General features: G+C 38.1%; 2 protein-coding genes across 3 annotated transcripts in view; both read right to left on the bottom strand.

The window, feature by feature from the left end:
- Positions 1-3,217, bottom strand: part of ubn2a (ubinuclein 2a) — a 29,156-nt gene extending 25,939 nt beyond the window's left edge. Inside the window, exons 1-2 of the mRNA XM_062027056.1 lie at positions 2,597-3,217; positions 1,724-1,834 (exon numbers count right to left, since the gene is read on the bottom strand). Of these exons, the coding sequence (XP_061883040.1) occupies positions 1,724-1,834; positions 2,597-2,911 (426 nt within the window). The 5' untranslated portion in view covers positions 2,912-3,217. The remainder of the gene's footprint in view (positions 1-1,723; positions 1,835-2,596) is intronic.
- Positions 3,218-6,862: 3,645 nt separating this feature from the next.
- The window catches only part of ift56 (intraflagellar transport 56), a 39,489-nt gene continuing 34,276 nt past the window's right edge, over positions 6,863-12,075 (bottom strand). For both annotated transcript variants that reach the window (XM_062027054.1, XM_062027055.1), the window contains exons 18-19: positions 9,831-9,964; positions 6,863-8,207 (exon numbers count right to left, since the gene is read on the bottom strand). In XM_062027054.1, the coding sequence (XP_061883038.1) occupies positions 8,093-8,207; positions 9,831-9,964 (249 nt within the window). In that variant the 3' untranslated portion in view covers positions 6,863-8,092. The remainder of the gene's footprint in view (positions 8,208-9,830; positions 9,965-12,075) is intronic.

The following is a 12,075-nucleotide window of genomic DNA, read 5'->3' as shown; positions in this document are numbered from 1 at the left end:
TTAACTGAGGACAGATGTTGAAGAAAAAAATAATTTGCTGAATATAAATGAATGGTGAATATAAATGAAATCACCTTCGCTATGTTACTAGTCGGACAAAGTGCTTCTAATTTACGGTATTAGTTGGAGATAGCATTATTACTAAATCATGTATTAGGGTTCTGCGATAAAACGACATCAATATATATATCACAATAGACATGTACTAGCTATAAAAAATGTGTTCAATAAAATTTTCCAATTTTTGTTTTCTTCATTAAAAAAAACGTAAGTTGCGAAGCGAAGTTGGTTGCATGAACAAAGACACTCGCTCTCTGGTAACCAGGCAATGCAGGAAATGATCACTAATCAGTGGGAGTAACACGCTTACAGCCAATCAGGTAACAGTGTCAACTATCAGGTTTGGTTGCATCATCTTGTTGTTGGTTGATTCTTTGCATGATTTGAGAAGAGAAACTAAAAAAGAGTCGTGCAGAGAAAAAATTCATTTTTGATAAAACAACAAGTCACCTCGACATCATGCCAGTTTTGGGGATTTTTTAAATACGGACCGTAGTCGGATCAATGAAGTCTGTAAATTATGCACGGCGCTCGTCGCCTCCACCAAAAACCGGTAATATCACACCACCTTAGAGCAAACTTCTGGCACTAAACCTACCAAAAATAGTTATCATCAGGTTTCTCTCTGTTTTTATTTTCACACTTTGCACTAATTTGTTACACTTTATTAAACAATTCTTACATATTCTTTATTTTGCACCTGCATTTTAAGAGATTATTGTTAAGTGTTCAATATGATTTTAAAATGTTGTTTACATTGATTGTTTAATTGTTTTCTATGCTTGTGTTGACATTTAAATGATAAATGATAAATGGGTTATACTTGTATAGCGCTTTTCTACCTTCAAGGTACTCAAAGCGCTTTGACAGTATTTCCACATTCACACACTGATGGCGGGAGCTGCCATGCAAGGCGCTAACCAGCAGCCATCAGGAGCAAGGGTGAAGTGTCTTGCCCAAGGACACAACGGACGTGACTAGGATGGTAGAAGGTGGGGATTGAACCCCAGTAACCAGCAACCTTCCGATTGCTGGCACGGCCACTCTACCAACTTCGCCACGCCGTCCCATTTGCTTTCCTTTCTGCTTTGATAGCTGAGGGAATTATAATCAGAAGAAGGTTACATTTTAAATAATTTTTTTTACATTTAATTAATTTTTCTCTTGGTCCTTATTTTCGATAGGTCATAAGAAATACCAATAATTATCTGTATCGACCGATATAAAACACTTACCGGTATACTGTGATACAGTTCTCAGCCATATTGTCCAGCCCTATCATGTATACATGACAGTTGGCTAGTGAAAACAAAAATTACATTCTAGTAAGAACTAATACAAAAGTACATTCATATAAAATAGCAACATATATTGCTAGAATCTTCCGTGTGAATGTCAACTCTTCCTGTGTGTATCTTTACATCTTATCTTATTAATAAATGTAATAACTACTGTCTTGTCTGTGAATGCTTACAGCTAATCAAAGTGATCATAATCATAATGAGTCCGACTTTCGTTAATTTCACAGAAAAATATCAACTTTATTGGACATTGGCGGGTTGTTTTTTGTGTTTAATTAACAACATACAACCACACGGATGTCTTTGAGTCTACATCCAGTAATATTGAAAAACAGGTGCACATTATGTGAGGAATAACTTACATATTTATCCTCAAACTTCTTAGCCATGGCCTCAACTTGGAGCCGCTCTCTCTCGTCATCGTTGAAAGGGTCATTGGGGGCACGAGTCAGAACTGGAGGGTTGTTCTTTTTCTGAAAGATATTTAAAAGTAAAAGATTATTAATGCATCATTACAAATAATAGCAGTCCTCAGACAGTACCAATATGCCCCCTAGTGGCTTTGAGCAGGTTTGATTGGCTTTCGTAAGTCCTCTGATCTTACAACATTGCTCTAATTTGCTTCTATGTGGAGCCACCTTTGATATTGTGACATTCTTTGGTAAAAGGTGCCACATTGGAGAAAAACAATAGCTAACATTCTGTGCTTTGATTTTAGATTGACCTAAAAGTGATAAACATTTTGCAAAACACCACAAATTGGTAAACATTTAAAAAACGTGTGCTCCTTTTTGTCCTGCAAACTTTTCTACAAAATAAAATGTAAGAATGAAATAAAGAAATGGTGTGTGACATGTTACATCCTGGTACTTGAGTAACAGAGGGCCAGGAGGAGGCTGCATGTGGCATGTGGAGGGCTCTAATGGCCGTGTGACTGTTGCTGGGCAAGAGACAGCAGCACACAGGTACATGATAAGAAGCCTCATTATTATCTTGTCCTCTCCTTTACTGTTAAACATAAGTTGGACAGCAAGAGTGGAGTTTAACAAGAACACCCCCTTTCAAAACAAACTGCAGCTGTATTTTTGGTGTTGGTCATCCACGAAAGACAAGGTGCACTTCCCCCCAACCCTCAGCTTATCTAGCCGTGACAAGTCCAATCAAACATGGCAAAGTGGAACAAAATGACGTCCAGCTCCAGTCCCGCTCCACTTCCGAAGTGAGGGGGACCCTACCTGGAGGTTGTGGATGAGTTCGCCGTAATTAAACTCGGCAGAGGCGCGGTCGTCCGGCTCGCTGAGGGGCAGGTTGAGCCGCACCGTCGCCCTCTTCTCGGCTCCAGCCTTGTCCCTCTCGCCGGCTTTGCCGAGGCGGTTGGCGGCACCTCCTGCCCCGGGCTCCGCTAACGCCGCCACCGCTGCTTCGACCTCGTCGTCTCCGCTGAAGTTAAAGTCGGCCTCGTCCTCCAGTCGGCGTTTTCTCGACTCCGAGGCGGCTCCGGTCGCGAAGGCCGACAGGGTGACAAACTGCACTTTTCTCGGTTCGGCCATTTGGATGAGCTGCCTGCCCGCACGTCTCTCCGGACACACGGCGACAAGGAGACGAGATACTTCGCCAAACTAGTCCGAATTAGTGCCTGAAGGAAGGTTCCGCGAAGCCCCTAGGGCTGCTCAGCGGCTACGCGGAGGTGGAGGCCTCCTCCGAACCATACGAAATGGATTCCAGGGGATGCGACGGTCGGGGGAAAGTTGTTTTTCCGGTAGCTGCTCGCATCCTCGATTTGCTATGGGACCGACACAGTTACGGGAGCCATCTTGGTTTTGGGAGTAAATAAAATATCAGTCGAGGGAGAGGGGTCACTGCGCATGCGTGTACGTTCAGACCGGAAACGCCGTGACACACAGGGGCGTTATCGCGTCCAATCAGCGCGCGCCCCGACCTTAGACCCGCCCCCGTCACAACAGGCGATAATAACACTAGCACTATTTTAATGACCTTTTCAAAGAGGCTGACTGAAGGGCAGAGGGTGGAAAAGTGGAGTTGTGATAGCTTCATCTGAATCATTGACTTTAATGTTTTTTTATGAAAACAATGACAACAAACAGCAGCCAAATGACCGGTTGTACATCACAGGACAGCTTTGTTTGATTGTTCATAAAAGCAGTCACCTGTTGACTCTTTGAAGTGTTTACATTTTTTTTCAACCTTTATTTGTCCAAGAAAGTCCCATTTTTTACAAGTATAATAAACATGATATACTAGGGCAGGGGTCAGCAACCAGCATGCGGCTCTTTAGCACCGCCCTAGTGGCTCCCTCAAGCTTTTTCAAAAATGGAAAAAGATAGAGCAGTGGTTTTCAACCTTTTTTGAGCCAAGGCACATTTTTTGCGTTGAAAAAATCCGGAGGCACACCACCAGCAGAAATCATTAAAAAACAAAGTCGTCGCAATTGTTGGATATGACTTTAAACCATAACCAAGCATTCATGACTATAGCTCTTGTCTCAAAGTAGGTGTACTGTCACATCACTCTGTGACTTATTTGGAGTTTTTTGCTGTTTTCCTGTGTGTAGTGTTTTAGTTTTTGTCTCACGCTCCTATTTTGGTGGCTTTTTCTCTTTTTTTGGTATTTTCCTGTAGCAGTTTCATGTCTTCCTTTGAGCGATATTTCCCGCATCTACTTTGTTTTAGCAATCAAGGTTATTTCAGTTGTTTTTATCCTTCTTTGTGGGGACATTGTTGATTGTCATGTCATGTTCGGATGTACATTGTGGACGCCGTCTTTGCTCCACAGTAAGTCTTTGCTCCACAGTAAGTCTTTGCTGTCGTCCAGCATTCTGTTTTTGTTTACTTTGTAGCCAGTTAAGTTTTAGTTTCGTTCTGCATAGCCTTCCCTAAGCTTCAATGCCTTTTCTTAGGTGCACTCACCTTTTGTTTATTTTTAGTTAAAGCATTAGACACCTTTTTACCTTCACACTGCCTCCCGCTGTTTCCGACATCTACAAAGCAATTAGCTACCGGCTGCCACCTACTGATATGGAAAAGTATAACATGGTTACTCTGCCGAGCTCCAGACAGCAGCGACACTCAACAACAACACATAATTTGCAGACTATAATTATTGGTTTGCAAAAAATATTTTTAACCCAAATAGGTGAAATTAGATAATCTCCCATGGCACACCAGACTATCTCACGGCACACTAGTGTGCCGCGGCACAGTGGTTGAAAAAGACTGAGATAGAGGGAAAAATATATTTGTTGTTTTGATAATGTTTCTGTAGGAGAACAAACATGACGCAAATCTTCCTAATTGTTAGAAATCCCACTGTTTATATTAAACATGCTTCACTCGATGACAGTATTTGGCCAGCACAGTTTTGTCCTACTAATTTTGTTGGCCCTAGAACGCACCGTAGTTTGTTTACACACAACTTTCTCCGACGCTGCTACAGAAAGACGTGTTTTATGCCACTCCCTCTTTGTCTCATTTTGTCCACCAAACTTTTTATGTTGTGCGTGGATGCAGAAAGGTGAGCTTTGTTGATGTTACTGACTTGTGTGGAGTGCTAATAATCCATGCTAACATGCTATTTAGGCTAGCTGTGTGTACATATTGCATCATTATGCCTCGATCGTAGGTATAGTTGAGCTCATTTAATTTCCTTCACTTATGTCCTCTGTGTATTTAATTTATATTTGCATGTCTCATGACACATTTTCTGTATGTAATATTGGCTGCATTTCTGATTGTCTGTTATGTTGTTTTAGACCACAGCAAAGTTTATCATGTTGTTCCAGACCACAGCAAACGTTACCCAGCTTGCAAAGATTGTAATAAATCTATTAGAAGACGACAACCTGTCCTTTCCTATACATTTGGCAGTTTTAAACCAGTAATTTCCAGGAGTTATCTCACCCTCTGAGACACTTACTTAATGTGTTGCCTTCATTATAACACTTACATAAGGCGTTTTACTTTTTGCGGCTCCAGACAGATTTGTTTTTTGTATTTTTGGTCCAATATGGCTCTTTCAACATGTTGGGTTGCCGACCCCTGTACTAGGGCATGATTAATCATGTATATATATATACATATATATATATGTATACACATATGAATGCTTGGGTTCCCTCCAGGCACTGCGGCTTCCACCTCCAAAGACATGCACCTGCGGATAGGTTGATTGGCAACACTAAATTGGCCCTAGTGTGTGAGTGTGAATGTTGTCTGTCTATCTGTGTTGGCCCTGCGATGAGGTGATACTTGTCCAGGGTGTACCCCGCCTTCCGCCCGATTGCAGCTGCGATAGGCTCCAGCAGAGAGGGACATGCGGTGGAAAATGAATGAATGGATGGATGGACAGAGATATAGATATATACATGGTGTCCCTAAAAAAATTATACACCTTTTAGCAGCTGATAACTCAATTGTTTGTTTTTTCTTCGCAGATTGAACCCTTTGAACTGAATGATGGCAGCCAGACTAAACTTTGAAGACAGGAAATTCATTTTAAAATGCTATTGGAAGTATAAAAACGCAGTTGAAGTGCAAAGACAATTTAGGAGGGAGTTTCAAAAAGAACCACCAACACGAGTTGCCATCACTCAAATTAGAGATAAGTTTGAAGCTGTTCAGGACGTTCCGGAAGACCAAGTACATAAACAAGCCCCACAAAGGAAGTTCCAAGTACCACTCGCAATACTGTACTCTGCGGTCTGAATCATCGTCATTAAGAGCATGGACTAATCTTGGAATGTGACTTTTCCATTGACAACGTTTCATGATGCGATGGACAGATGATTTTGAAATGCCTACCTCACGACTATCTTGCCGCACAGACTTTCTTGGACTTCGCTGAAACATTTCCAGTACTCTTTCTTCCTTTGTGGGGCTTGTCGATGTACGTGGTCTTCCGGAACGCTTCTTGTGGACGTCCTGAACAGTTCCATCAGCTTCAAACTTATCCCTAATTCGAGTGATGGTAACTCGTGTTGGTGGTTCTTTTAAACTCCCTCCTAAATTGTCTTTGCACTTCAACTGCGTTTTTATACTTCCAGTAGCATTTTAGAATTAATTACTTTTCTTCAAAGTTTAGTCTGGCTGCCATCATTCAGTTCAAAGGGTTCGATCTGCAAAGAAAAAACAAACAGTTGAGTTATCAGCTGCTAAAAGGTGTATACATTTTTTGGGACACCCTGTATATGTATATATATGTATGTATGTATATATATATATATATATATATATATATATATATATATATATATATATATATATATATATATATATATATATATATATATATATATATATATATACATATATATATATATATACACATACAGTAAACAACATATTAGCTGAGATATATATATATCAGCTAACATGTTTACTGTATATATATATATATATATATATATATATATATATATATATATATATATATATATATATATATATATATATATATATATATATATATATATATATGTTGTTTACTGTTGATGTTCAAGATATATTTTGATCTTTACTTACATGTAACATGTTTTGAAAGGCTACACTATTTTCTCTGACTATTGTCCTTTTCATCTTAGGTGTAAATCCCTTTAAAATCTTAAAAAATATGTACATTAATGTACAGAACATTCACTATGTCAGTGATTCTCAAACTGTGGTGCACATACCGCCCATCTACTGGTACGCCAAATAATCACTTACATATTGTAATGACGGGACTCAAACCGTTATAAAAGGTTTATTAGCATCCAATGGAAGTTGTTACAATCAGACTACTGTAGGCCGTAGTCGACGCCAAAATAAACAATTGAGACACAAACAGAACTGTCCTACGTAATTTATACCACTCAACACGCGTGGGATTCGCCTGTTCTCCACATTCTTTGCTTAGGTCCGCCCTTTCCTAGCCTCCCAGCCAATCAACACGCAGAACACATGTAAAAAAAGACGAATATCATCAGAGAAAGCTGCACATAATGATGCCTTTGTGGCCATGGGAACTCACAATATCTGTTCAACATTGAATAAACTACATGTGGAACATAACATAACATAGGACCCAGCCAGTTACAATATAAATAAAATGAAAAAGTAGTAAAAACATGAAATACTATACAGTTTTATTTATTTTTGAGTATATTTTTATTTAATCTTTAAATCTGTATTTTTATATTTATTTTTTGTACAATGCTTATTTAACTTTTATGTGCAATTAGTTGTATTTGATTCATTATTTAAGTACAGTGTTTTATTTTCCTATATTCAAACACAGTGTTGCTGTTCAAACTGTGTGGCCAAAAAAAATGTATATACTTGTTCAATAAAAACCCTGCCTTGTTTTTATTGAATACTTGGGCCTACTACACTACTGTATTTTAATGTTGGTCATTATGGTGGTACTTGGAGAGCCAAGTGTTTTCTGAGGTGCCACTTAGCGGAAAAAAGTTTGAGAACCACTGCTCTATGTTATACAAGAGCTGTTTGAACCATCTAAATAATTTGTTTCAACCTTTGTCATTGTAATAAAATTGTACAAATCAAAGAAGAGACTACATTGAAAAGTCAGTGATAGTATTTAAAATGCATATGAATATATTTGCAAGAACATACACACAGTATTTCTAGTACAGAAGTAAATATACTAAAGTTTTTGCAAATATATAATGTGTGTATCATGCAATGACCACAAGGTTCACACATGACGTGAGTTGGTCATGAAATAAAGACTCTGTTGTCTTTGGCCCATTTCCTCATGACTCGGAGGATAAATTCCACCTGCGGGTTGCCAGAATTTCGCAGCAGGAGCACCACCTCCTTAAGTATCTCCCTGGTACGCAAAACAGGAAGTAAAGTAAGAGGAAAACATATTAGATCAACGCAATGTGCCATCAATCACTCAAATGTATTCGGTCCTGTCCAATCAGTGTAATTTTTAAAATAAAATACCGTATTTTCCGGACCATAGTGTGCACCAGATTATAAGGCGCACTGCCGCTGAGCGGGTTTTTTCAGGTCTATTTTTATACAAAAGGCGCACCGGATTTTAAGGCGCATTAAAGTAGTCATATTATGATTTTTTCCTAAATTTAAAACACTTCTTTGTAGTCTACATAACATGTAATGATGGTTATTTGGTCAAATGTTGCATAGATTATGTTTTACAGACCATTTTCAAGTCGCTTTCTGAAAGTCACTTCAGGAGGCGCTGTTTTTTGTGCCGTCTTATTTACGTGGCTCACCTTAGACAGCGTCTTCTCCCCGTCATCTTTGTTGTAGCCGTGTAGCGTGCAAGGACGGGAGTGGAAGAAGTGTCAAAAGATGGAGCTAACTGTTTTAATGACATTCAGACTTTACTTAAATTAACAACGGAGCAGCATCTCCTCATCTGTGGCTCACTAGTGCAACAACAACGCCGCAAATGTGTCCCATGAAAAACCGTCTGAGCGGAACTCTCTAATAACTAAAGTTCCGTGGGTGAATTATGTAAACCCATTCCACCGGTAGTTTTTAGCGCATTAATAGCGAGTCTACTGACAGATATAAGTTAGAATTTTACGCTACTTTATTTTTTGAAATGGCAACAATGGAGGATGAATATCCCATAACAAGAAGATAGAGAAAAAGAAGAAGCTTATCGATTACAGTATGGACTACAATGGCGGAAGCGCACACATTTTATGCAGATCCCAAATACACATTAGCAGGTACCAGAAGGTAAGAAAAGTTGATTTTGCGAAACAAAACGCCAGATAATATGTCTGCTAATGGGTGCCATTTTGCAGTCCTTATACACACACCATAATAATACTTGTATGTCTGACTATGGTAGCCGCAATGCACCGAAAATCCATCAAGGTGTGTGGCTTTATAGCTTACCAAAGTCGTAATAAAACATTTTGACAAATTTTTGAGCGCTGTGTGGTATGTGTAATTCTCAAGGGAACATTTAAAGTTTTGGTGTTGGTTACTGGCGTCATATTGTAGTCTACACGTATCTCTTATGTGTGACTACCATCTACTGGTCACACTTATCATTACACCATGTACCAAATAAAACTGCTTCGAGGTTGGTAAGCACAACCAGAATTAATCTGTACATTAGGCGCACCGGGTTATAAGGCGCACTGTCGATTTTTGAGAAAATGAAAGGATTTTTAAGTGCGCCTTATAGTCCAAAAAATACGGTACTAATAATGGAATGGAGGAAACTCTGAATGTTCTGAACTCCTGCTAGATATTGTGAATGTACAGTAGCATCTCATGCACTTTAAGCAGCATACGAGTGAATACTGATCAAAGAGCGCCTCTGTTGGTGGCAGCCAAGCAGTGCACACAATTGACATATACATTTTTTACGATAAATTAGTACCGTAGATTATTACCTCCATTTCTACTACAGTGCCTTTTTAGTTGTTTTAAATATGCATTATAAAGAAAGAAGCAAACGTACTTGGACTCTTTCTTGGCTAAAATGAGCTGAAAGATGCCAACACATGCCCCTCTCTTCCCCTCCCAGTAGTCGGAATCTGGGTCTAGCTTCTCCAGAGCATCAAATGCTTTAGCTGCAAAGTAGAACTGTCCCATCTGAAACACACATCATGCACATTACACATATTTAACAAATATGTATTAGATCAGGGGTCACCAACCTTTTTGAAACCAAGGGCTACTTCTTGGGTACTGATTAATGCGAAGGGCTACCAGTTAGATACACACTTAAATAAATTGCCAGAAGTAGCCAATTTGCTCAATTTACCTTTAACTCTGTTATTATTAATAATTATTGATATTTATCTTTGTGGAAACACTGATCATCTTAATGATTTCTCACAATAAATATATATAGAAACAGATAAATATCAATATGCAACACTTTATTTTTATATTTTCTCTAAGTGCACATTTTTCAAATTGAACATTTTCAAATGATCACTTCTAAGACAGTCTTGTGAAATCACAATATCCCATTTTAACTAGCTAGCCACTAACATTTTTTAACAAATCATGAATTACTTTGCACCATGTTTGTACAAATAATAACTCATGTAAAATACAAAAGTAAACTCTCAAATTTTTAAATCATGTCACACTTTGAACTGGACACCAAATCTGTTATCTGTTTCTTTGTCAGTTAGTGGGAAGCCTGGCATTGCATGCTGTTAATTAGTGTGTTGTACTCTGGTGTGTAACTTGACACTGCAACTCTGAGTGAGTCTTGCAGATGTGCATCAGTGAGGCGTGTTCTGTGTTTGTTCTTGATGAAGTTCATGTCAGAAAAGGCTGATTCACAAAGATAAGATTTTTCCTCATTGTTTGCGGAACCTTCTTAATCTTTTGGACATATTTTCACAGCAATCTGGCCTTAAGCTTAATTAGGATAAAAATGTAAAATGTTAAGGATCGGAAATCTAAAGGGAACGTCCTTTCGAATGGAATGCAAAGTGCCTGTTTTGTGGACAGATGGACCAGTTAACATACTTGGTGTTGTTGTCCCAGAAAATCTGGAAGATCTAGGCTCAGTAAATTATGATAATCGACTAAGAAAGCTGGACAAAATTATGCAATTATGGAAAGGGAAATCCCTAACCTTGTATGGTAAAATGTCTATTGCCAACTATTTAATTATTCCTCAATTTATTTATTTGTTTTTGTTATTACCAGCTCCATCACAAAACTTTTTTAAGATTTATGAGCGGAGGGTCTTCGATTTTGTCTGGAACGGCAAACCAGAAAAGATTAAAAGAAAGGTTTTGTACAAAGAGTATGAATATGGGGGCCTGAAACTTCTCAACCTTGAAGCTATGTGTCTGTCTTTAAAAGCATCAATTGTTCCAAAGATGTATTTAAACATTGAGTGGTACACAAATGTCCTGTTGGACAAAATACATGTACTGTATCAAAATAAATTGTATCCTTTTTTACAAGTGATCCCCTCCCAGAGAGTCTGCTGGGAAACATGGCGGGGTTCATAAAGGAAACAATCCACTCATAGTGGTGTTTTCAATTTTATGTGCCAGAAAAAAGAGACGATATTTTGCAGCAGTTAATATGGATGAACTCTAATATTGTAATAGATGGAAAGCCTTTCTTTTGGAAAAATATGTTTGAAAGAGGAATCATTTTTGTCAATGATATTATCAATGAGAATGGTAAAATTATGAAGTATGATGAATTTAGAGCTATGTATGGTGATGCTTGCTCAAGCTTTTCATTTTATCAACTAACTGGAGTAATTGGGAAAAGATGGAAACAAATAATTAATTATGGAACTACTAAATTATTAGTTTGTAAACCTCTAATAAGAAATTCTAGTTGGCAAAAAGGAACTAAAATAAATGGAAAAATATATAATTTTTATTTAATAAAGAAATCTTTGAAGGCTGCCCCATACAACACATATGGAAAATGGGAGGACTTTTTTGACTGCCCGTTGCCATGGGATGCCATATTCAAACTAATCTATAAAACCACTATCGATGTGCAAAATCGTTATTTTCAAATTAAAATTATTTATAACTTCTTACCCACAGGGAAAATGTTAAAATTATGGAATATGACGGAGTCAGATGATTGCCGATTTTGTTGTCAGGAGCCTGAATTTGTTTTGGTATTGTCATATTGTGTCTTTGTTTTGGGTGGAAGTTGAAAAAATTTGTTTAAGGATTGGTTTGTTTATGAAGCTTAATGTGGTTTCC

This window comes from Entelurus aequoreus, linkage group LG18 (genome assembly GCF_033978785.1).
Source record: "Entelurus aequoreus isolate RoL-2023_Sb linkage group LG18, RoL_Eaeq_v1.1, whole genome shotgun sequence".
Taxonomy (NCBI): Eukaryota; Metazoa; Chordata; class Actinopteri; order Syngnathiformes; family Syngnathidae; genus Entelurus; species Entelurus aequoreus.
The sequence above is the reverse complement of the archived record's forward strand: the minus strand, read 5'-3'. Positions and strand labels throughout refer to the sequence as shown.